Source organism: Moschus berezovskii, chromosome 10 (genome assembly GCF_049115385.1).
Source record: "Moschus berezovskii isolate FMDL1 chromosome 10, NW_MosBer_1.0, whole genome shotgun sequence".
Classification (NCBI taxonomy): domain Eukaryota; kingdom Metazoa; phylum Chordata; class Mammalia; order Artiodactyla; family Moschidae; genus Moschus; species Moschus berezovskii.
Window position 1 is genome coordinate 111,068,543 of NC_142469.1, and position 26,226 is coordinate 111,094,768.

Sequence of the window (26,226 nt, forward strand, 5' to 3'; positions counted from 1 at the left end):
CCATATGGAGCCCCCACAGTGTCCAAGAACAGGAAGGAGGTTTGACAAAATAAAAATTTTGTATGGGTGTGATGTTAATTTGTAAGAAGTACCAGCCCATCTTTGCCAACAAAGGTCCGTCTAGTCAAAGCTTTGGTTTTTCCAGTCGTCATGTATGGATGTGAGAGTTGGATTGTAAAGAAAGCTGAGTGCTGAAGAATTGATGCTTTTGAACTGTGGTGTTGGAGAAGACTTTTGAGAGCCCCTTGGACTGCAAGGAGATCCAACCAGTCCATTCTAAAGGACATCAGTCCTGAATATTCATTAGAAGGACTGCTGCTGAAGCTGAAACTCCAATACTTTGGCCACCTGATGGGAAGAACTGACTCACTGGAGGACCCTGATGCTGGGAAAGATTGAAGGCAGGAGGAGGGGACAACGGACAATGAGATGGTTGGATGTCCTCACTGACTCAATGGACATGAGTTTGAGTAAACTCTGGGAGTTGGTGATGGACAGGGAGGCCTGGTGTGCTGCAGTCCATGGGGCTGCACTCAGTGGGGGACACCACAGAGCAACTGAGCTGAACCAGTGCGTCAGCCCTGTGCAGGAATAAGCGATCGTGTTCTTAAACGACAGACGTTTGTGTGAAGTTTTTATCGTGACACTCACAGCTAGAGCTCAGTGGTGCACCAGTGTCCAGAGTGGCCCTGGCTTGGCCTCTCCACCTCTTCTTCTTGTCTTTTTTTCCCTTGCAAAGTTTGTTTGCTTTTCGTGTTTATGTTTGGCAGTGCTGGGTCTTCATAGCTGTGCACAGGCTTCCTTCATTCATGGTGAGGGGCTGCTCTTTGTCGCATGTGCTGACTCTCACAGTGGTGGCTTCTCCTGCTGTGGAGCTCGGGCTCTAGTGTGCGGGCTCAGTTGTTCGGCAGCGTGTGGACTCTCCCTGACCAGGAATTGAACCCATGTTCCCTGCATTGGCAGGCAGACTGTGCCACCAGGGAAGTTCCTGCCTTTGCTTGTACAGAAATTTTCCCAGTGGGCCCAAGGCTGTGATCCCGTCACCTTCCTGGCAGGACGGAGCTTTGCTGCCCTGCGGGTGTCTGTGTGGAGAGCTGGTCCTGGCCTTGTGGGCGCAGTGCCTGAGCCACCAGCTGCGTGGGGAGAGCTCTGGCTCCCCGTGCGAGGGCTGCCTTCTCACCTTCTCCCCACATCTTGCCTCCGCAGCTCGACCACATCGACCCCCGAGCTGTGCAGCTGGCCACCCTCCTGGTGCGTGGTCTCACCACCCTGGTGCTGGTCAACAGTGCCTGCGGCTCCCCCTGGGACATGGCCGACTTCATGCCCTGGCACCTGTTCGACGGGAAGCTGTTTCATCAGAAGTACCTGCAGTCTGAGAAAGGGTACACCGCGGAGGTGCTCGTGGAGCAGAACGTGAGTCCACAGTCCTCTTCACATTAGAGAAGGTAGTAGGTTTGAAGTCAGTTGTTCAAATGCATGGTGAAAACTCAGGGTCCTTGGCTGGAGGTCACAGGGGTCAGCAGCACTGTCTGTCCTCATGGTCACTCCTTCAGGGGCAGACCCCAGAAACCCTCACTGAGGAGTTCTGAAACTGACCCAGAGATTGGCGAGGCTGCTGGCGGCCGCTGGGTCCGGCTGTGCCCCCTGCCTAAGGATCACATCGCCAGCTTCCCTGAGCTCGTGTGGAGGCGGGCGAGCGGCATCCACTGTCTTACACGTTCTGTATTTCTGAGCGCCTTTTCTCCTTTTCCCCATTTGAATGAAGAGCGTGCACTCCCTGCAGACCTCCCTGTGCAGGTGTCAGGCTGATTCAGTCAGCGTGGTGCTGGTGTGTTCCCTGAAGGCCGGCAGTTTAGTGGGGCTGCTCGCCACCACCCTGGCTCTGTAAGTACAGTTGCTGCATGGTTCCTGGAAGATTTCCAAGTCAGGCTACAGCCTGGCTTGTTTGGAACAAGTGTCAGTACCCACAGGACCCTGTGATGGGCGAGAGCTGACCGGTCAGTGACACGGTGGCATTCCACGCCTTAAGCATCAGACAGAAAACGTTGATGTGTTTGCATTGCTGTTTCACGCATAGAGACAATTCAGGGCGTCACAGGAGTGTAAGTATTCAGAATTTAGAAGCAGCCAAAATTAGCTACAGTCAGAAAAAGCAGAGTACGGGTGAAAATGTCCCATGACTGTGGCTTTAGTACCGAATCAGTGAAAGGTAACAGTAGGACAGGCTCACGCCACTGCCTGCACGTCACCCCCGCAGACCCCCCTCACGTCTGGAGCCAGTGCAGATGGTCAGGGGCTGCACTCACTGCTCCACAATAGGCGCCGCCAGACGGAGTGAGCACCAGCCGTCCAGAGGCGGCGAGGAAGGTCGCCCGTCCCTGCGCTGTCGGCGGCATCGCTCTGTCTGCCTGCTGCCTTGGAGCTGGCAGGGGCGTCCTCGGTGCAGTCGGTGGTCGGGCACAGACGCCCCGCAGACCCGAGGCCCTTCTGCAGACACTTGTCTCACTGCAGACACAGGTGTGCCGCTGTCACCATCAGGTCGCGCAGGCGAGGACCAGCTTCTGGGACCCCTGCTGGCTGCAGCATGGCGGGCAGACGCTGCCCTGCCCGGCGCTGTGTCTCCCAAGTGCCTGCTGTGTCTGACGCTGCTCTGCCATCTCATCTGTTTGCAGAGGTCCCATGTCACCAGATTCCACACCCTGAAGTCGGTCGTGTGCAAGGCCTGTGGGAAGGAGAGCAGACCGATTGTCAGCAGGCGGCACTGGCGTCCACACCATGCAGGTGAGTCCTGGCCCCTCGGCCCTGCATGCAGTTCCAGGGAGGCTGGAGCAGCGGGAAGAAGCAGAACTGAGGTGCTCATGCGCTGCTGAGCGGTTAGGTTCTGGCCCCGCAGGAGAGAGTCTGCAGAGGCCGCGTGTGCAGAGGGCTGAGGGCCCTGCCCTGGAGCTTCGCCTGCTCTTCCAGGAGGCCCTAGAGTGTGCACCACTGGGTTAATGGGTCTTTATTTGACAAAGGTTTGGGTCTATTTTTTCTCATGATCTGAGCAGAACTCAGAATATAAAGAACATAACCAAAAAGGGTTGTTTTAATTATACTGAAACCGAAACAGCCTTTAACTCTGTCCCTGAAGGTACCAGATGTTCGTTGTTGGCAGTGCCTCTGTGTTTGTCTCACTGTGAGTGTGCTCGGCGTGTGCCCTCTCCTCCTGGGCGCTCACCTTCCAGCACGCAGTCATGGCGCTCAGGCTCCCCTTAGCAGAATCCCCACCTCTGCACGTGTTGCGTTTGCCTAATAGCTTCCCTGCCTCAAGCTTCCGGTTTTCTCTTTTTACACATGATGGTTTTGTGTGTGTGTTTCCTTAGGGTAGAGCTCCATTGTTCACAGAATTACAGATCCAGACATAGTTGGATTTTAGATTAACGTTGCCAACTTGTTTTCTAAAAGCACATGGTCACTTCACACCTTCACCAGCAGGATTAAGAGTTTCCGTTGGGTGCATCCTTGACATCACTTCCATTTGCTTTTCTCAGTAATTTGACAGATGAAAAAGCCTGTCTCCTTCACTGAGTGCTTCTTTATCAGTAAAGTTGGGCATCTTGTTCAGTAACTTGTTGTGTTAATGAGCTCAGTTTAATCATGTTCCCGTGTCCTCACTTGGGCAGGGTCTGTAACTGTCACTATCGCAATCCTGGTACTTCGGTGACGGAATAAGAGAACTACCCCAAATTCCTACCCCCAGACTGTCCTGGTTCGCACACCAGCCTTGCAGTTTTGCTCCGAGAGACTTTGTGCCCTGAGGTCAGTATGGCCTGGGGTCGCGTCCTGCTCCTGCCCGTCGGCGCCGTGTGCGGCGGCTTCGGCCCCCCCAGCTCCTGTGGGGTAGACCCCCCCGGCCTCACCCTCCCGCCGTCTGTGACCTTTCTCCTGCCGCCTGGAGCAGAGCAGAAGTTGATTCCTTGCAGAGTAAATAGGCAGTGTTCTCCCTGCATCTCCTGTTCCCTGCATCTCTTAGCAGCATCACTCAGACCATGTGCCCTGCGAGCCCCGGCCCAGGATCCCCTCAGTGTTGCGGCTGTCTGCAAAGCAGGGGCGGGCTGGCTACAGACATGCAGATGGCAGGGTGCAGCCTGCTTCAGCCATGGTGCTTGCTGGGAGGCAAACTCCTGAACCTCTTTCTGCATGTTAGAGTTGGGTGCTCGGGCCCAGGAGGCCCACATGTGGGACAGGTTTTGTTTATAAGGCCCTAAGACATCCTGTGGTCTCACAGATGTCAGGTGTGCTCTTAAAGCTGTCGTCCAGTGGCTCCTGGTAGGGACAGGACACTGTGAGTGCTCTCTGGTGAAGTGTCCATACAGATGGCAGACCGGGGCAGGCCTGTCGTGTTATCCCAGGTCATGGAGGAAACTGTTAACAGCCTTTAACTGTTAAAGAAGGTTAACTGTTAAAAGAGCTGCTTTGGTTCAGTCCCCTGGGCCCCAGTGACCCACCAACACCACGCAGGGTCTTGGTGGCAGAACTCAGCCCCTTGAACCCAGCCCAGCATCCTCAGTCACCTGTACCAAACGCTGCCTCCTCCTCCTGGACAGGGCTGTTCCAGTGACACTTGTCCTGGTACCTTCCAGGCAGCGCCCAGACGTGCATGTGGAGGGCAGCGGTCATGGTGCTGGGCCAGCGAGGGGCCGCCCACCTGTGTCCACCTGGGGCTGGTTCACCCTGGGGCTGGAACTGGGCAGGCTCGGCCTCCTTTCTTTATAGAGCAGCAGGAAGTACCAAGACACTGTTTGAAATCACATTTGAATTTGCACTTAGACTTGCTGGTGTTGCGTCCAGTGGAGACTTAAACAGGGCAGCAGGGCTTACGACTTAGGAGAGGAAGTGAGAGTGAACGGGCTGCGTGCCGATGAAGCTCGTGAAGAGCTGGGAGAGGGCGGCCTGCTCAGGCTGACTGTGTCCCAGAGTCTGCGTGCTGCTGACCAGCAGGGCGGGCCTGGGCTTCTAGCTCCAGGCACAGCAACGTCTGGTCCACTGCCCAGGGCAGCTGACCGAGGAGGCCCTGCTTTGAGGCACCTAACAGAACACCCTGCTCATTGCCAACACAGACTCTTCTGGGCATAGGTTTAAAGCAGCCCCAACCCAGGCCGGCCCCAGAGCCTGCATTTTTTGTGTACTTTCCCTGTGATGGAAGGGACGTCAGGGGTTTGAAAGCTACCAGCCCAGGGCCACCTTGCTCACTCCTAAGAACAACTGCCACTTGGGGTCAGGCGCGTGTAGCTGCTGACATGCCATCGCGTGTCCCCACAGGGCGGTGGGGCCGACAGGGATCCAGCTCCCACGGGACAAGCTCCGGGTACAGCCGGTCTGGCCACAGACAGCACTGGAGGGACCAGGGGCCAGGTAAGAGGCCCATGGGCATTCTGGGCCTGCCTCGTGGCTGCTTGGGAGTAGGTCGTGTGTTTGCGAGCGAGTGAGCAGGAAAATACACAGGCCTGGGAGCCCCGCCTACTCAAATGCAGAGGCAGTTGCCGTGCTGGGTGCTAGCCTGCTGCCTGATTCATCTGTCAATTCGTTCAGCTGTCCAAGATCCAGTTTCGTAATTTACTCAAAAGAAAGCTCCTGTGAAGGTGACATACACATGTGCGTGCATGCGTGCTAAGTCACCGCAGTCGTGTCCGACTCTTTGTGACCCCGTGGACTGCAGCCCGCCAGGCTCCTCTGTCCATGGGACTCTCCGGCAGGATTACTGCAACGGGCTGCTGTGTCCTCCTCCTGGGGATCCCAACCCAGGGATGGAACCCGAGTCTCCTGCATTGGCAGATGGGTTCTCTACCACTAGCGCCACCTGGGAAGCCCCTATATACATGTACATCCTTCTAACGAAATAATGCAGGAAGTAGCATTCTGCCAGTATCAGCATTTCCTTACGTCCTGTGAGGAACCCAGGAGCGTCAGAATGTGACCTGGGAAGCAGGGTGAGTCTTTTCCTGCATGTGTGATACAGGCGCCTGGTTTAAAATATGAGGATGAATTTCGTATATAGTAATTTACACTTTTAATACACTGAAAACCTCATATCAGTGTTTAAATTCAGATTCTCTGCAGTTTTGAGAGCCAAACTCTTTTGAATTACCTAAGATTTCTAATTCTACCTTTCCAAATGCAAACACTTGTAATTTTCCTGTTACTTTTGCAACCTTTGAGATGCGTGCCCTGCACCGGCCTCTCGTTGCTGTGTGTGACTGCTGCCAGTCATCACGGCGGCGCGACCCAGGACTCCCGGTGTGACCCTGGTCCCGCGGGTGGCCTGTGAGGGCTGCTTTCCTCCTGCTGGTTCTTGAAGGACCTGCACACTTGGCAGATATTTGGGGTCCACAGTAGGGTTCCATGAGGCCCCATCCCTGGAGGAGAGAGAAGCCCCCACAGTTACTCACAGTTGCTCCAGCTGCTCCTTTGGCCCCACTTCCCCTTCAGCCTCTGCTCCCCAGTCACGCTGCCCGGTGCTCCCGAGGCCTCCAGATGGGCTGGCTGAGCAGTCGGTGGTGCCCACCCCCGAGGAGCTGCCGACCGGGGCAAGCGCGGATTCCCTGCCCCGGTGCCAGCCAAGTAGTCTGAATGGTTACGTAGCGCAGTGTCACCGAGGGTAGGGAGATAGCAGCTTTTCCATGGCTCCAAGTGTGTCTGAGGGGATTTCCAGTTGAGAAGGGGCTGAGGTTGACGGGACTAAACCACAGACAGGGCCCCCACACGTAGGCAGGTCTGTGTGCACCCTGGTCGGAGGGGGACCCCCGTGCTGTGGGCTCCCAGTTGAGGGCAAGGCGCTCTGACGTGGGGGTGGGCGGAGGCGGGTCTCTGTCCCCAAACCCGCACAGCGTGTGGGACACGGCGCCCAGTTGGCAGTGGTGCGTGGAGAATCTCAGCTGGCAACTTAAGACCGACGGCCCTCCTCAGGGAAGCCAGTGCGAGGTGGTTTTGGTTTTGAATTTCATTGATCTGTTTTTGGCTACATTAGGTCATTGTCGCTGAACGAGGGCTTTCTCTAGTTGCAGCTCATGGGCTCAGCTGCCCTGCGGCTCGTGGGGTCTTCCCAGACTAGGAGTTGAACCCACTTCCCTGGATTGGCAGGCAGATTCTAACCGCTGGACCAGCAGGGAAGTCTGGGGAAGGGGTTTCTGAGAGAAAGAGGGACCTGGAGACGTGTAGGCCCGGAAAGAGAAAGGCGGGGCTTACCCTGGCCTCTGACACCTCAGGCGACTCTGAGGAGATGGGCTATGAGGAGACAGCTCTGAGGAGACGGGCCGTGAGGAGACGGCTCTGAGGAGACGGGCCGTGAGGAGAGGGGCTCTGAGGAGACGGGCCGTGAGGAGAGGGGCTCTGAGGAGACGGGCCGTGAGGAGAGGGGCTCTGAGGAGACGGGCCGTGAGGAGAGGGCCTCTGAGGAGACGGGCCGTGAGGAGAGGGGCTCTGAGGAGACGGGCCGTGAGGAGAGGGGATCTGAGGAGACGGGCCGTGAGGAGAGGGGCTCTGAGGAGACGGGCCGTGAGGAGAGGGGCTCTGAGGAGACGGGCCGTGAGGAGAGGGGATCTGAGGAGACGGGCCGTGAGGAGAGGGGCTCTGAGGAGACGGGCCGTGAGGAGAGGGGCTCTGAGGAGACGGGCCGTGAGGAGAGGGGATCTGAGGAGACGGGCCGTGAGGAGAGGGGCTCTGAGGAGACAGGCCGTGAAGAGAGGGGTGGGGGCGGGGCCATGGCCTGGGGCGGGAACCGCCGTCGCTGCTGCTGTGGGGCCCAGGCAGACACGGGAGAGGTGGCGGTCGGTCATGCCTAAAGCCCACGGTGCAGCGTGCGGAGGAGACGCAGTCCTCACTGGACCTGGCCTCTGTGCTGGCCCGGGGTCCTTGGGGAGTGCGGTGGGCTGAGGAGCAGTGGCGGTGCCGAATCCCATCCCTGTCCCAGTGAGATGCCAACACCCCCCCCGCCCCCGCCCCCCGCCGCAGAACCAGCCCCGGCGGAGCATGGAGGGGCCACCATCGTCTTCCACTGCCCAACCCAGCCCAGCCGGCTCGGCCCTCCTCCAGAGCCTGTGCCCCCACGTCCCCCATGGAGGGAAGGCCGCCCAGAGCGCCTGCCTGGCCGTCTCTCAATCGAGCTCCGGTCGAGTGCGTGAGAACAGCCGCCTTCCTCACTCCTTGACTCGGGCTTTGGGAGAGCCCCGTGGGGAGGCTGCAGGCTGAGCTGGGCACAAGTGGGCAAGGCCATGACTGCGGGGCACATGCACCCCCGTGACCCACAGTGCCTGTGGTCGTGCATGGCCGACCCCAGCAGCCCACTGATGGGCCTCCCCTCAGCCCACTCCTGCGCCGCCTGGGAGTCAGCCTGATGCCCTGGGGTCCTTCTGCTCGAGCATCAAGGTCTCTGCTGCTGCTGTTTTGCGGCCGGACGGCAAGCCTGCAGGGTGAGTGAGGGGGGCAGGCCATGTCCTGGGGACACACCGTCAGGAGCAGGCTTTGTGCTGCCCACGCCAGGAGACTTGGACTTGGTGGGCCTTGAATTCGAAGTCTGTAGAACAGTGCATGCTACAGGCTTTCTTTTCTTACTTCACTCAGGTCCAGACAAGTAGACGCTGCCTGGAATCCCAGGGCTCTCCCTAACCTCTGACCTGGAGGGAAGAGACTGATATCCTGGGCCTCCACGGGTCACAGTCGTCTCTTGTTGATCTTGCTCTTCTCCTGCATTGACTCTAGAGTTTCTCTTAATATTTTTACATTGACCTGTCCTATTAGAGTTTTTTCTGTTAAAAAGCAAAGTCAATTATACCTCAGTTAAAGCTGTCTTTTAATTATAAAGTAAAGCAAGGAAACAAAGCACATTGACTGCAGGATTGGCCTGTGTGGTTTCAGCCGTCACTGACCACGCTACCAGAAGCCATCTCTTAAACACCAGGCCCTCCCCAGGCCCTTGCCCTCAGCCTGGTCAGTTTCCTCTGGTCACCGGCCAAGGAAGAAAAGGCATGAATATTGGCTTCCTCCTTACTTCCCTGTGACGGCAGAGCTGTCAGGGGCGTGTTAACATCAAAGGAGGAACTGTTTTCCTTGGATCTACAGTAAACAGTCTCTTCAGATTCTGTTGGCAGACAATGGTGTCTAGGAATCTCTCCTCTTGCAAATTAGAAAACAGACTTCCTTAGGGTGGAAGAGCAGACCCTCATGTCAGCCTGGCTTCCTGGGCAGGGGTCTTCTCCTGAGAGCCCTCATAACTAGACCACGGGTCTTCTCTAGGAATCTTCGTAACTAGACGGCAAGGGTCTTCTCTAGGAGCCCTTGTAACTAGACCGCAGGGGTCTTCTCTCACCGCACTCATAACTAGACAGCAGGGGTCTTCTGAGAGCCCTCTTAACTAGACAGCAGGCCCCTTGGGGAGCAGCCCCAGGGGCTGCCCATGTACCATGTCCTGCGTGTATGGATGGGGCCCAGTGGAGGCTGAGGTCAGGCTGAGTGCTGTCGGTGATGCAAATCAGAGAGTGAGCAGGTCACGCTGAGGGCCTGGACCAGAGGACAGGCAGGCAGCTGGTACCTGATGGTCTCCCCGTTGGTCTGGCAGGGTCTGAGGTTCTGGGAAGGGGTAGGTCTGGGAGGCGAGGGAAGGAGGTGTCACCTGCCGGAGCACAAGGCCAGGGCTGCCACCACTTCGGGCTGACAAGAGGGTTCGAGGACGCATGCCAGCAAGGCCTGTGTGTTTGGTGAGTCGTCCAGCCCGCTCACGGGCATTGAGCACTTTGGCAGAGCAGAGGCCCTGGGGGGAATGTGGCATCTCCCCAGTCCTTCCGCTCCTCTGGTGACCTGAACTCTGAGCCCCGCGGGTCCCACTGCTGAACCTCCTATAGGTCGCAGGACCCAGGTCGACGTGTGAACCTGAGGGGCCATCAGCTCTGCGAGCGAGGCCGGAGGTCAGGTGCTGGTGGTTCCTGGGCTGGTCCGCCACCCTGGGGTGCTTTCCCTGCAGGCTCAGGACAGACAGTTGCTACGTGGTCTCTGAGGAAACCCCTGCTCTGTGGGGGCTGCAGGAGCCCCACCGAAGTCCAAGGGTGCTAGTGCCAGAGGGTTTGGGGCTGAAACACTTCTCTGGGGGTCTCAGGTTGGAGGCAGAGTAACGTGGTGAGTGCTGCGCTGGTATCAGACTCGGGGATTTAGGAGTTGGGATGGGGAGGAACTGGAAGGTCTGACAGGGATTTAGGAGTTGGGATGGGGAGGAACTGCAAGGTCTGACAGGACACATGCAAGCAAGCAGACTGTCCTTGCGTGTTGCCTGGTACGGAAGGTGCTCAAAAAATGTTTGCAGTGCACATATATTTCCACACACAGTATGTTTTATATACACACGCATGTGTACACTAAGTCTTTTGTTAGAACAGGAACATGCTTTTTCAGGTCAGGTAGTCCATGTTTCCCCTCCTTATTGTGGTTGAATGATGTCGTCTTCACTTAGCCAGCACATTGTTTGCTGTGTTTTATCTACTCTTGAGCCCCTTTTATAGTATTTTTTGGAGATACTCAAGCAGTCCAAGCAGAAAGTTGTCACTATTTTCAGGACAGAGTTAACAAGCAGGTTTCCCATGGCTGCCCCCAGGCCCCCTGACCCGATGAGAGGTGAGCCGCTCCATTTGGGCCGGGCAGAGAGGTGAGAACCGAGGGCTGGGAGCCTTTCTGGTCTGGGAGCCAATGAGACAGGGGTGGGGACCTGGGACCAGCAGAGGTGTGAACCTCTATTCACCAAGGGGTGAACATCAAAGCTTTCAGAACTTTTAAAATGCTAGCCGGCAGCTAAAGTGAGAACATTTAACCTCTTCTTGCTGTTTGTGAGAAATGATGTGTTAAATTCCACAGTTGGTAGCTACAAATTTGCCTGTGATTTCTTCAGATTTTCACCTCTCAGTGGTGATTCCTAGGAGGCCTGGGCTGTTGTAAAGCTGCCTCTGATCATCTGTGATAACAAGGATGCTGCCTGGAAACCTCATTCTGGCCACTGCTGTGACCCTCTCTTGTCACCCTCCTGGGGGTTGCAGGTGACAAGGCTGCCCATCACTTTTGCTGGAAAAGTGCTACATTTTAAATGTGAAAAGCCATCACCTGTTTTACTTGTAGAATGGTTCTTTCTGACCCTAGCAATGCCAGAAAGTGGGCAGCAGCCCTGAGGGCAGGGGTGGGGAAGCCTTGGGCTCTGCTGCAGAGGGAGCCACCCTTGCGCTTTCCTGCTCTTGGCAGAACATCCCAGGCACCATCTGCACAGGAAGGGCCATTTGCAAACATCCCTGGCAGCAGTGGCCATGTAGACACCTTGCAGACGGTGGCCCTGGAGTTGAAGGGAGCAGTTCTGACAGTGCTTCCTTCCACCAACAGGACTGCCTCTTAATTAATTGCTTCCTACTTTAATGAATAATTATGGAACAAAATTTTAATGACAGGTGGCCACAACTAAAAAGAGAATAAAGTTCTGGCCCAAATACAACTCAGATGTTGTTTTTGTACATACTTAGAAATCTGTAATTTTTTTCTGTTTGATTTTTAGAGAAATTTAATTCTTATTTTTTGTTTTTTTATCTGTTTGGTGCAGGAAGTAGACAGTATGAGCCTGACCAGTGGAGAAGATATTAGTCATCTTTTGGGTAAGTCCACCACTTAACATCTTCAGAATAAATCAGTTCTATCAAAGATTGACATAAAACATCTGTCTTTATAACATAAATCTTTCATATCAACTACCAAACTTTTAAAAGAATTCAGGTGTTAAAATCTCCCAACTTGGTTTCAGGGTAAGTTTGCTTTCTCCAGAAAATGTGTGCACAGAAGCAGCCCAGAGTCTGGCTGTCAAACCAGAGCGAGGCCTCTGGACCCTCTGGGCCCTCCTTCAGAGTGAGGTCATCTGAGGAGGGGCTTGCCGGCGGTTCCAGACCCAGAGTCGCTTCAAGAGGAAAAGCATCTGTTTCAGCCTTCTTCCTCATCCAACTTTAAAAGGCCTTTGTGGGCTTACTTATAGACGTCGTCCTGACCCCATGTCCCCAAGCAGCCATGGTTAACAACGTCTTCCTGCTGGTCTGCATCTGCTGATTCTTTTAATGAACTGAAATCTTATTATATCCCACTTTTTTTAACTTTAATACTAGACTGTGAGGATATTTCCCAGATGATCTTATCTTTCAAGACGTGATGTCTAATAAGCTGGGTCATTTTCCAGGAATTATTTACTAATTGTAAGTTGTAACCAGAGGTAAAGTTTGCAGTGGTCCCTTCACAGAGAAAGGTGTTCGAGCTCCCTTCTCGCCTTCTTGGTGGAAGGTGGCTGCATGGCCCTGACACTGCCTGTGGCGCATGGGTCTGTTTCAGCTGTGTCACCCTTTCATTTAGAATTTGCTCCAGCCCAGAGCCTGTGCCTGTGAAGACACCTGGTCGGCACACATTAGGCATCAGACAGGAAGCCTGCAAACCATGTGGAGACAGGCAGTAGTTGAGTGTCAGGAAGCCTAATTGATGACACCGCTAACAAGTGGGACATCTGTTGCTCTTTATCTGTGAGCCCTGAAGGGCTCTTGTTGTTAAAAAATATTCTAAATGAATCCAAGTTCAGAGACAGTCTATTCATGAAAGAATTTTCACATAATCTAAGAATTGAAATTTTAAGCCCCAAATTGTCCTGACCTCAGCCCCTGAGTATTTTGATAATTGAAAATAATCTAGATTAGGGATTAGGTTAGCAGCTGTCTCCCTTTGCCCTGGAGTTGCTGTGACTGCCAGTCCACCTTCCAGGCTGCACCCGCACCCAGGAGAACCTCTGAGTCGTGCTTGCTGGAGCTCACAGACATGTCCTTGAGCTGATGTCATTAAAACAAAATAAACCCTAAACAAATCACAGTGCAGTTTGTATCTTTGCACTTGATGCTTTAGCCTGACTGGCAGCTCTGTGTGCAGGCTCCTTACTTTGTTTTAGAATCCCATGTGGTGATACGTACCAGAAAGAAATACAGTCTCCCAGTCGCTTCCTACAGGTCCTTCTTCAGGACATCTGCATGTCTAGTCACTTTTCATGCAGTCATGTAGGACCTATAGCCTTATTTCCCAGTTTAGAAATAGAATTTTTTTATATATAGGTTTCCTGTGTATATTTTTAACATTCTATTCATTTTGTTTTTGCTAATTTGAGACCACTGCTGCTTCTAGAAGTTTCATTTCTTTGTTGCTTATTTGTATAACTTAGAAATAAATCTCTCATTCCTTAGACTGGAAGAGTAGACTTCCATGAATGTCATTTCCCCCCTTCATAAGTAACTTCTAACTTGTCAGAAAGATATTTATGTTCCTTTAGCATGCTTGAGCAAAGCCACTGAGTTGCTAACATCTTTCCTGCGTTTGGAAACCAGTGCGGTGATTCTGTTTGTAAGTTTGGTGGTGGTATAAGTTAAGTCTTCTGATGAAGGTTCCATATGTCAGTTTTAAAATGAAAATAAAAGTATTATTATTCATAATGAAATGTCATTTCACTTAAAAAAAATTATTTGGAAGACATTTTACCATCCAATATATTGGGATCTTTGCAAAGAAAAAGGATGTTAAATTTTGTCAGATGCCTTTTCTGCATCTATTGAGATAATCTTATACTTTTTCATTTTCATTTTGTTAATGTGGTATATCACATTGATTGATTTGGGAATGTTGAACCATCCTTGCATCCCTGGGATAAATTCCAGGGAAGGTGTACAGTCTTTTTAATGTACTATTGAATTCAGTTTGCTAATACCAGGTTGTTGAAAAAAGTAACTGCAGTTTTGGACTGTGAATTTTAAATCATTATAACTAGGCTCAAAAACATCTTTATTCATCAAAATAGGAACCATTACAATAAATACATTTCTACCAGTGAGAAATAAGCTTATTTCTGTAGCAAAAAATCCATGCTTTGGGATTTGACAAATTCTTAGAAAGCATTCTCTGCCTCCTACTGGCTGTGGAAGTGTTTCCCCTGCAAAACATGGTTGAGATGCTTGAGGAAGTGGTAGTTGGTTGGTATTCACCTGCTATGAACATGGCGGGTAAGGCAAAACTTCATAAAACCCAGTTCTTTCAACTTTTGAAGTGTTGGTTGTACAATGTGCATTTGGGCATTGTCGTGGAGAAGAATCGGGCCCTTTGTATTGACCAATGTGGGCTGCAGGTGTTGCAGTTTTTGGTACATCTCATCGATTTGCTGAGCGTGCTTCTCATATATAGTGGTTTTAGTTGGATTCAGAAAACTGTAGTCGATCAGACCAGCAGCAGACCACCATGGTAAATGCAAACCACAGTTACCATGACCTTTTTCTGGTGCAAGTTTGGCTTTGGGAAGCACATCACCAGTTGTGTATAAAATCTACTTTTCATCGCATGTCGCAATCCAACCAAGAAATGGTTCATTGTTGTGCAGAATAAGAGAAGATGACGCTTCACAATGATGATTTTTTAGTTTTTGGTCAGCTCATGAGGCGCCCTTCTATCGTGTTTTCCACCATCCCGCTTTGCTAATGTCAAATGGCTGTAGAATGGTTGATGTTGGGTTCTTCAGCAACTGCTTATGTAGTTGTAAGAAGGTCACCTTCAGTGGTGGCTTTCAGCTGGTCATGGTCAACTCCCAATGGCTGGCCCTTGTGCTCCTCATCTTCAGGGCTCTCGTCTCCTTTGCACAACTTCTTGCACCCCCACTGCACTGACCAATCCATAGGGTTGCAAAAAGTTGGACACGAATGTGCGGCTGAGCACACACACATGCTTTGTTGAGGATTTTTGCATCAATAGTCACTAGGGATATTGGCCTGTGATTTTTCTTTTTTTGTGATATCCTTGGCTGTTTTGAATATCAGGGTGATGCTATCCTTGTAAAATGAGATTGAAAGTGTTCCTTTCCCTTCAGTTTTTTGAAAAAGTCTAAGAAGGATTAGCATTAATTCTTTTTTAAATGTTTAGTAGAATTCACCAGTGAAGCCATCTGGTCCTGAGCTTTTGTTGGACTCATTGGTTTTTAGTTACTGACTCATTGGTTTTTAGTTACTGACTCATTGGTCTGTTCTGACTGTCTATCTCATTGTAATTCAGTCTTGGTAAGTTGGGGCTTCCCAGGTGGTGCTAGTGTTAAAGAACTGGCCTGCCAATGCAGAAGACATAAGAGACTTGGGTTCGATCCCTGGGTCTGGAAGATCCCCTGAAGGAGGGCATGGCAACCCACTCTGGTATTCTTGCCTGGAGAAGCCCATGGACAGAGGAGCCTGGCGGGCTACAGCCCATAGGCTTGCACAGAGTCAGACATGACTGAAACAATGCACACACACACACTCTGCTGTCTTTGGACTTAGTATGTTCTTTTCCTAGTTCCTTTAAGCGTAACGTTACATGGTTTGAGATCTTTCTTTTTTAATATAGTATTTATTGCTATAAACTTCACTCTTAGAACTGCTTTTATTGCATTAAGTTTTTGTATGTTGTATTTCCGTTTTTGCTTGCCTGAAGATACATTTTGATTTTCCTTTCGATTTCTTCCTTGACTTATTGCTTAGTCAAGAATGTGGTAATTGCCACAGATTTGTGAATTTTCCAGTTTTCCTCCTCTTATTGATTTCTAGTTTCATACCATTGTTATCCTTGGGCAAATTCCAGGAGATGGTAGGGATAGGGAAGCCTGGTGTGCTGCAGTCCATGGAATTACAAAGAATCGGACATGACTTAGTGACTGAGCAACAACAACCATTGTTATCAGAAAATACACTTGATGTAACATTAGCCTTAAATTTTTAAGATTTGTTTTGTGGACTAACATATCAGTCTTAGAGAATATTATATTGTTTTTACCTAAGAAGACTGTATATTCTGCTATTGGGTGGAAATGTTCTATATACGTCTGTTAAGCCCACTTGATATAAAACAGTTCAAGTTCAGTGTTTATTGATTTTCTTTCTGGATGATTCTACTACCCATTCTTAAAAGCAATTATTATTGTCAGTACTGTTATGATATTATTACATTGCTATCTGTCTCTCTCTTTAGTTTTGTTAATATTTTCCTTATATATTTACGTTTATACATTTATATTTGTTTATATATGTCCATTTTAACATCCTTTCCTGACAAAAACTTTCAACAAATTAAGTATAAAAGGAATGTGCCTCAACATAATAAAGGCCATACATGACAAACCCACAGCTAACATCGTACATAATGGTGAGTGGTTGAAGGCTTTTCCTCTAAGACCAGGAATGTGACAAGGGTGCCACTGTCACTATTTCTATGCAACATAGACTTTGTAGCCAGAGTAGTTAGGCAAGAAAAAAGAAATACAAAACATCTACATTGGAAAGGAAGAAGTAAAACCTGTTTGCAGGTGTCATGATCTCATATATAGAAAACCTTAAAGACTCCACCAAAGAAGTGTTAGAACTGGTAAATGATTGTAGGATGTAAAATCAGCATACAAAAAAACAGTTGGATTTCTGTACACTGACAACAGAGTTGGACCATAAAGAACGTTGAGTGCCAAGTAATTGATGCTTTCAAATTGTGGTGCTGGAGAAGACTCTAGAGAGTCTTTTGGAGTGCATGGAGATCAAACCAGTCAATCCTAAAGGAAATCAGCCCCGATTATTCATTGGAAGAACTGATGCTGAAGCTGAAGCTCCAATACTTTGGCCACCTGATGTGAAGAACTGACTCATTGGAAAAGACCCTGATGGTGGGAAAGGTTGAAGGCAGGAGGAGAAGGGGACGCCAGAGGATGAGATGGTTGATGGCATCAGTGACTCAATGGGCAGATTTGCACAGACTCTGGGAGACAGTGGAGGAGGACAGGGGAGCCTGGCGTGCTGCAGCGCATGGGTTGCAAAGAGCTGGACACAGCTTATCAACTGAACAACAACAGCAGCAGAGTATCAGAAAAAGAAGTTAGGAAAACAATCCTGTGTATAATAGCATCAAAAGAATGACGTGCTCAGAAGTAAGTTTAACCAAGAGGTAGCAGGTCTGTTTACTGAAAATTATAAAACAGTGATGAAAGAAATTGAAGAGGACACAAATAAGTGGAAAGATATCCAATGTTCGCGGGTGAGAAGAATTAACATTGTTAAAATGTCCATTCTTCCCTGAGTGGTTTACAGATTCAATACAGTCTCTACCAAATTTCCAATGGCATTTTACAGAAGTAGAACAAACAATCCTAAAATTTGCATGGAACCACAAAATACCCCAGATAGCCAAAGCAATATTGAGAAATGAGAATAAAGCTCGGAGGGTCACACTTTCTGATTTCAAACTATCTTTCACGGCTAAAGTAACCAAAACTACAGTTTTGGTATAAAAGCTGACATACAGATCAGTAGAACAGAATAAAAACCCCCAAATAAACCCTCAAACATGATCAACTAATCTTCCACAAGGTCTCCAAGAAGTCTCATCAATAAATGATGTTGGGAAAACTGGATAGTCTCATAACAGTGAAATTGAACCCTTAGAGCATACACAAAAATCAATGCAAAATGGATTAAAGACTTAATAGCCTAAAATTTTGAAATTCTTAGAAGAAACTGTAGGTAATAACCTTGACATTCATCTTGGCAGTCATTTTTTTTCTTTTGGATATGACACCAAGAAGCACCGCAGCAAAAGTAAAAATAAACCAGTGGAAGTGCATCAAACAAAAGCAGGAGGAATAGTGAAGAAAATGAGAAGCCAGCCTCCAGAATGATTTACGCGTTTGCGAACCGTACCTAATGGGGGGAGGGGGCAGTATCCAAAATGTATAAGGGGTTCTCACAACTCAGCAGCAGGGAAGCAAATAAGTGAAAAAATGGACAAAGAAATCGAATAGACTTATCAAAAGAAGACATACAAATGAACAACAGGTATATGAAAAGCCGTTCAGTGTTACTGACATCAGGAAAATGCAGATGAAATCCACAAGGAGATATCACCTTACGACTGTCAGAATGGCTGTCATCAGAAAGACGAGACCACAAACGTCATTGAGGATGTGGAGAGAAGGGAGTCCTTGTACACTGCTGCAAATGCAAAATGGCACAGCTCCCGTAGAAAGCAGTACAGAGGTCTCCTAAAAATCAAAACTAGAACCACCATGTGACCCGGCAGCCCCAGTTATGCTGTACATATGCAGAGGAAACTAAATCGGCATCGCAAAGAGACATCTGCATTCCAGTGTTCATCTCCACACCGTTCACAGGAACCAAGCTATGGGAGTGACCTAAGCACCCTTCATTCAGTCATTTGATGGATATTATCCAGCTTTTTTTAAAAAAAGAAAATTTTGTTACTTGTGGCAATGTTGATAAACTTGTAGGTCATTCCGTTCGTTCCGTTCCGTCGTTCAATCGTGTCCGACTCTTTGCGACCCCGTGGACTGTAGCCTAACCAGGCTTCTCCATCCATGGGATTCTCCAGGCAAGAATACTGGAGTGGGTTACTGTTTCCTTCTCCAGGGGATCTTCCCGACCCAGGGATCGAACCCGGGTCTCCTGCATTGGAGGCAGACGCATTAACCTCTGAGCCACCAGGGTGAAATAAGCCAAACACAAAAAGACAAATACTACATGATACCATTTACAGGTAGACTCTAAAAAAGTTGAACTTTAAAGAGAATAAAATGGTGGTTGCCAGGGGCTGGAAGGTTGGGGAAATGGGAGGATATGTGTCAAAATGAACAAACTTTCAGTTATGAGATGAATGAGTTCCTGGGGTGTGATGTGTAGCATGCGACTGTGTTGATGATAATATAATATATATTTGAAATTTGCTAAGAGAATGTTCTCATTCCCCCTACAAACACAGAAATGATAACCATGTGAAGTGATGGTTCAGCACACGCACAGACACAGCACACACAGACACGTGCACGGCACACGTGCAGACACGCAGCACACAGACGCGTGCACAAGCAGGGGCTTGTTTGAGCTTCTTCCCAGCATGGCAACTGGATATCAAGGGAAGAGCCCCTCGGTCTAAAGAACCAGGCAGAAGCCACGTCACCTTTTATCACCTAGTAAGTCATGCTCTTCTGCCATATTCTGTCCAATAAGGTAGCCAGAAGGGAATCCAGCTTCAGGTGGAGATGAAGTAGACTTTCCTCTCAGTGGGAAAGGAGTGGGATTCTGGAAGAGCATAGGAGACAGGAGTATCGCTGTGACCCTTTGTGGAAATAGTCTCCTTAATGGAGCATTCACTGCCCCCCATAAAACCCGTGAACTTCAGCTCTCGTGTTGTCCACCCCACCACCACGCTTCCTGTTGCCCTTCGGAGCCTGCGGATGTGGGCTCCTGGCTCAGTGTTCCCAGCATGACTCTTGGGATGATTTGAGCAGCCTTGACTCGTCGTCCCTCCAGCAGCCTGATGTTAGCCCCTCGCGCTCCCTTTCTGTGGCCTTCGCCAGCCCTGCCATGTACTCAGTGCTCACCAGCCTCAAGGAATTTGGCCCCGGGCCCCACCAGCTGCATGGTCTCCCGGGCCTTTCTGCTTAGCTCCCCACACTCCCTGATCCCAGCCACAGGTGACAGCTCTGCTTGCTGTACATTCTGTATACACACGCCCTCTTTGACAGGCAAGTACATTTTTATTGAGGAAATAAAAATCAAAATGACTTTTAGAAATGATGAAAGTACTACATTCCACAATTCATGGGAGGAGAGTGATGTCAGGGAAGATGTAGGAGGGTGTGGGCATGCGTCTGTCCACCTGGACACACGTGCAGAGCACACGCAGAACAGCCTCTGGCAGCTGTGGCGCTCACAAGGTCTCCGAACTCTGGTTTTTGCTTGAAATCTCAAATTTCATCATTGGCAATGAAACTGTTTTTGTATTGCTTTCCTGAAATGACAACTTCAGGACCTCTAGAGATGGAATGTGGGAAGAGTTTAGGGTATAAATTGTGACAAAAGGGCCAAAAGCTCGCAGGGCAGCCTGGAGGAGGCTGGATGGAGGGGTTGGAGCCCCAGGGCGCAGGACCACGGTGGGTCACGTGCATGGTGCAGCCGTTTGTGGGCAGCCACGCCAACATGACATGTATGGGAGACTCTGTCCCCAGGGTCCAGGTAAGACTTGACTCTCCTCTTGCCTGTGCAAAGCTGCTTCTGAGCCAGGTAGCCTGAGGGAAGGGAGCGTCCGACTTGGGGTTCAGGATGTGTTCAGAGTAACTGGAACTGAGAAACGTGTGGCGTGTTCTGCTTCCAGGGCACCTTTGGGAAGGGTGGCTGCTGACACCTGACCTTGGAGCCCTGACGCCCGAGACCTGAGCTCCCCAGCTGTCTAGAGTTTCTCCGGAGAGCTGAGTCTTAGAGATGCTGTCTGAGAAGCAAAGGTGTCAGAGCCCCTTGAGGTGGGGCCGCTGGGGTCAGGTTTTATCTCCGTTCGCCCTGCAGGTGCTGGGGCCACCGGGAGTTTCCAGGGGACTTGCCTCTGAGCCTGGCCTGGGGCCGCTCATCCCCTCTGCACTCGAGGCCTGTCAGCCGCCGGGCAGACTCAACAGGGCCTGTAGGAGTCAGTGACTCTGCCAGGGGCCGTGTCCACAGAGGCCGCGTGCTGTCGCAGGGCCGCTGTGTGGGGTCGGCTCTTTCCCTTCGGCTCCGACATGCCCACACCGCACTAGTCCGTTCCGTGGCCCGTGGTCAGAGCCCCCACGGCCTGGCTTCTGTAGCCAGAAAGCATCAGAACTGAGGGCAAGGGAGGAGCAGCAGGCATCCCAAAGCCTCGCCAGCGGCGGCCTCAACCACAGGAGCCAAGGAAGGAAGTGGGGCTGTTCTCAGAAGGTGACCGTCCTGTGCCGTGGTTCCCTCTGTGCAAATGCAGCCCAAGCTCAGGGACCTTTGATGGGCTGTGAAATGGATCAAGTTACATGAGACATCCAGGGCAACCGATTCAGAACCACCTCTGACTTCAGACTTTCATGCAGGTAAGTTTGTTTCTAAAAAGGCAGATCAACCATGACAGCCCAGCCCTTAGATCCATCTGGTTTTGCTGCCCTTCACAGTCCTCACTTCTGCTTGGAGAGCTCGCCCTCGGGCAGGTTTTCTGTCTGGTTGTGGAGGGCCCTGCACCCCTCCACACGGGCCCCATGGCAGCTAGAAAATAGTCCGCCTCCCGCCCCAGTGCCGGCCACATCAAGACTGCTTCCTCCCATTTGCTGCTGAGTTCAAAGCATTTTATTTACATCATTTTTACTAGGGATGAATATTAGTTAAACTTTTGTGGGTTCTTTTTTTTTTTTTTTTGCAAAGCCTAATAACCATTTAAAACAAACCGGTAAGAAAGCAACACATGCTTTTTTTTCTTTTATAATTTAAGTGTAGTTGATTTACAATGTTGTTTCTGCTGTACAGCCAAGTGACTGTTAACCTGTTGGTATACATTTTATCCCACATTCTCCATTATGCTTCACCACAGGATATTGAATACAGTTCACTGTGCTACACAGTAGGATCTCGTTTGTCACCCAGTGTATAGTAGCTTATAGCAGCTTTTAGAGTCAAGCTTCGGTAACTGTGATGGAGACCTGAGACCACTGACGCTGAGGCGCATTACAAGCGCGTGCTGATGGGCCCTCCCTGACTGCTGGTGGGTGTCCAGCTCCCTCCTGTCTCCTGTCTGTCCGTCCCTTTGTTTGCGTCTCCCTCTCCGCGGGGACCACACGTGCCTCTTGACCTGGAATAAATGTTATCGTTTATTTTTGTAGCCAGCGGCGCTCAGGCCTTCTGATGGCTGCTCTTCCCCTGCCTCTGGCCCAGGCAGGGTTCCAGGCCCGGTGAGTTCACAGCAGTGGCCGGGGTGCCTGAGTCATGTCTGCTTTCCACAACTTTTACTTCAGTCACAGAACATCTCTCTCAGTGATGGGTGTTTCCAATTCAGCGTCTTCTGAACGAATTTTACCTGAAGCTTGGCTCCAGGAACCCTGAGGATGGACACTTGTTCATTCATAGTGCCTGCCACTGTAGGAGATGCGGGTTTGATCCCCCGAAAAGGAAACGGCAGCCCACCCCATTGTTCTTGCTGGGAGAATCCCATTGTCAGAGGAACCTGACAGGCTGCAGTCCGTGGGGTCACAGGGTCAGACTTAAACAACAGATAAGCAACTACTGTGCGCCCCGGGCTGAGGCTGCAGGAGACGAGACCCGGGACCAGGTGTGACCACGGCCCAGGCCTGGTGGAGGGGCCCAGGCGGCTGTCCAGGAGGACGGGCCATAGCCCTAAGCCCTGGGGCCCGCATGGCCATCCCAGCTTCGCCTCTGCCTCAGCCTCAGGCATCCCGAGGCATCTCCAGTGTCTGGGTGTAGCCAGCGCACCCTGAAGGGCAATTGCTGTAACGCTGTTGGTCGTCACCAGCCATTCTGAGGCCCCTTCTCCCCGGCACAGGGGTATTCTGTAGGCCAGGGTGGAGGCTGATACTTAAACCTCCCAGAAAGGAGGCTTAATAACAAAATGCAGTGAATGTTTACAAACAGCAGAAGACACAGAATCTCAGGGTCGCACCAGCTCGTGGCCAAGTGGCTCACCACATGCTTCCCAACCTTGAGTTTAAAAAGTCCCCACAAGGAAATGTCTTTGCCCCACTGCTGCCCTGGAAATGCTTCAAGAGGTGTTTAATCCGCCCCCCCCCACCCCATCCAGAAGGGAAGTGCGTTGCTCCTGTAAAGGCCACAGGAACCAGCCCAGGAGGGGCAGGACTGTTAACGAGGCTCTGGGCCCTGGCCATCCAGTGGCCGGCGCTGCTAACTGAGGCCCAGCTGCGCACACAGCGCTAATCCCCGTGACGGGGAGCAGAGGAGGAAACGTCAGGCTTCCGAGGCGCGCCCCCCCAGCCTCCATCTGCGCCGTGGCCGGGCTTGCGGAGCATATGCTGCCTGTTGCTCACTGACCATCTGCTCGAGCTGCCGAAGTGTCCCTGTTACCATGACGACAGAGGCCTTGATTGGCGGTGGCAACACAAACACTCCCGGCTCCGGTTTCACTTTTATCTGTGCTCTGGAATGGGGCTGGGAGGGGTCAGGCCGCCTCCTGGCCTCCGGCCCCTCCCTCAGTGCCCCCCCCACCCCCTCCCTGTGCGGAGCAGCTACAGTTGGGAGTTAGCGAACCTGAGAGCTGGGTGGCGGCGTGTTTCTCTTCACCTGGCACCTGGGAGGTGACTCCAGAGTGGACCGTTCCCCAGATTTCGGGCCGGGGTCTGAGGGTGTGTCTGCCCGCAGGGAGAGCGCCAGCTGCCAGGACAATGACCCCCGGCCAGCGAACGTCTGCCACCCGTGCAGTTCAGGGAGCTGGTTTAATGGAACCAATGGGTGGGCTTCGTCAGCCGTTAGCAGGACCATTTCATAGGCCCTGTCGTGGCAGCTGCGGTGCTTCCGAGAGAGTCGGTGCTTTCAGGTGGGACTGAGATGCTGCTGAAGGGAGTGCAGGGGTCCCAGCCCCAACAGAAGGCTCGGCCCTCCTCCACCTGGGCGTCAGAGCCCCCAGCGGGAAGGAGGGATCTGAGGCAAAACCAGACCTCTGTTAAGTCCCCCAAACTGGGTTCCTTTCCTGGTGAGCTTCCTACGTTCCCCATCTTCATGGAGATCATTAAATACCGAGACCTGTTTGAAGTCAGGCACTGTGTCCAGGCTCAGATCACAAAAGCCTTGGGCCAAAACTGGCTTCTTGTGTAAGAAAGCCATGCCTGGTTCTTTCTCCTGGGATCCCTGCCTTATCTGCTTGTGCGTGCGTGCATGCTAAGTCACTTCAGTTGTGTCTGACTCTTAGTGACCCCATGGACTGTAGCCCACCAGGCTCCTCTGCCCGTGGGATTCTCCAGGCAAGACTACTGGAGCGGGTTGCCATTTACTTCTCCAGGGGATCTTCCCGACCCACGGATTGAACCCGCATCTCTCACATCTGCCTGCGCTGGCAAGAGGGCTCTTTACCAGCAGTGCCACCTGGGAAGCCCACCCTGTCTGCCTCGCTACTTTATTTTTTGAGCCCTGAGAACTGAGGGACACTGAGTCGATTGTTTTTCCCACTGGTTCTCTTCGGGGAGACCAGCTCTGCCCTCCAGCTGCTTGTGTCCGTCAGGAAGGGCGTGTGTGTCCATGGTGCTGCCACTGGCCCTGCTCAGACTGCATGTGGAGCCCACCCCCCAGGTTTATCAGAAGAGGGCAGAGCGTGGCAGCCCCTCTCATTTTTTCTATGTTGGTGGTCACTCAGAGCCAGGACCAGGCAGAAGGGCTGCACGAGGTCCAGGCTGGGGTTTCTGGGACCCTTCAGTGCTTTGTGTGGCCGGATCTGGTGTGGGCAGGAGTGGATGCCCAGGCAAGACCTGGGGCATCTTGTGAGTCACTGGGAAGTCAAGGGCCCCGAGAGAGTCCATGCGGGCTAAGGAGAAGTCACCTCTGGGAGGAGTGATCTCATGGGCAGACTCATCCCTGAGCCCGTCCCGAAGTGCCTGCCCAGCTTCGAGCCCTGGGCTGCCTGGTGTGCACCAGTAGCTGAGTTTCACAGAATCTGCTGCAAAGGCTCACTTGTGACTCTAGAACGTGGCATCCTCTGAGACTCAGGGGCTCGGTGTCACTGCGAGGTCTCAGTCCCCACGGCCGCTTCATCAGCCTGGCCTCCCCATCACACTGCTCAGGGCTCAGTGGCTGCGCTCTGACCCGGCCCCCAGCTGCCTCCTTCCCACCGCCCTTCAACCTCCGGTCGCCCGCCTCCTCCGAAACCCGCAACACACGCAGCACCTGGTGCTTGCCAGCAGGCAAGTCCTGCAGCTTTCTGGACACAGGAAAGCAGGTGCTTGGCTGCTTATAAATTATGTTTTCTTGGCCATTCACCATTACAGCTTGAGAGCATAGTGTTATTTAAATAAAATTAAAATCTGGCCTTCAGCTTCCAAGTTAACCAACAAGTATTGCTGGATACCAAATGGCCTTATGAGCAAGTCAAACGTGGAATTTTACCAAAAGCAAAACTCCTATTTAGACTTTATTATCTCACCTGATTTAAAAATAGAAATTTCTTTGTCATAGCTTGCATACCTTCTAACGTCCAAAAGCTGCACATAGAAGACCCATTTCCAGGTCACTTGGGTGGAAAAGGCTAACTCCCACCGTGCCGCTTGCCCGTCTGTTCCGACAGTGTTTAAGCCATCACAGACATAGGAAGAAAGCAAACACAGCACTGACACCAAAGAGATCAACAAAAGGAAAGCTGTCAACTAATCTAATGTATAAGTAGCAGTGTGAAAACCCTAAATAAATAATCAGAGAACCGAATCCAGCAGTGTGTTAAGAGGATTATATACTAGTGAGTGACTAAGCATTTTCTCCCAATGAAGTAGGAATGGGTCAATACTAGGTCTTTAGATATAAATCACCATTTAGTGGAGCAAAAGATTAAAATAACGTCTCTGTAGATGCTGACAAACATTGAATGAAATTCGACACACACACTCTGTGCTTTTAAAATGCTTCTAATAAAATAGAGGTTGATGAGTATGTCTTTAGTGTCATCAGTGCTGTCTCAGCCTGAAAGCTTGCACACTGGGGACCCTGGAAACAGCCCCACCCCAACATTGGAAAGAAGACAGGCCCACACAATCCAGCGGCCACCTTCACACTGTTCTGGTGGCTCCAGCTTGTGCAGTTTAGTCGAAAGAAAGAACCAAAGTACCATGATGGGGAAGGATGAGATAAAGTGATGTCTCATATATTATTTCATTGTATATCTGGAAAACCATAGAGAAGCAGCCAGGGGGAAATGTACAAAATAAAAGAGAATTTGACAATTAATCAGCAGCCGGTCTGGAAACCACTAGGAACTATGATAGAAAAAAAACGCTGCATTTATCACAGCATCAAAAAAAAAAAAAAAAAGATAAACTATCTGATGCTGTTCAGAAAGAGACGAGAAACACAGGGTCAGAGGGAGCAGCGCCTGTGCACGGGAGCTGGAGCACATGTTGTGGCGAAGCCAGTTGCTGCAAGTTCATCTGCACACATCGTGCGCTCCCAGCTGAAGTGTTGACCCTTTTTAACTAGACAGGTTAAATCTAAATTTGTATCAAAAAATAGAAGTAGGCAGGACAAACCTAAAAGAAAAAACAAATAATGGAGGAATTAATCCCATCAGATGTTAAAACACATTATGAAGTTACATTTTAAACTTCTGTTACTGGCCAGTGAATAATTAGGAATTCCAAAAAACAGACCC

At 51.0% G+C, this 26,226-nt stretch overlaps 1 protein-coding gene across 7 annotated transcripts in view; it reads left to right on the plus strand.

Annotated features, from left to right (window-relative positions):
* FAM120B (family with sequence similarity 120 member B) overlaps positions 1-26,226 on the plus strand; it is a 97,888-nt gene that overhangs the window by 59,092 nt on the left and 12,570 nt on the right. For 2 of the 7 annotated variants that reach the window (XM_055433092.2, XM_088840916.1), the window contains 5 exons: positions 1,207-1,413; positions 2,673-2,781; positions 5,302-5,394; positions 11,603-11,654; positions 11,801-17,794. In XM_055433092.2, coding sequence (XP_055289067.2) covers positions 1,207-1,413; positions 2,673-2,781; positions 5,302-5,394; positions 11,603-11,643 — 450 coding nt within the window. In that variant the 3' untranslated portion in view covers positions 11,644-11,654; positions 11,801-17,794. Of the gene's footprint in view, positions 1-1,206; positions 1,414-2,672; positions 2,782-5,301; positions 5,395-11,602; positions 11,655-11,800; positions 17,795-26,226 lie in introns of those variants that run through there. The other 5 variants (XM_055433093.2, XM_055433095.2, XM_055433096.2 and 2 more) reach the window with 5 other exon arrangements.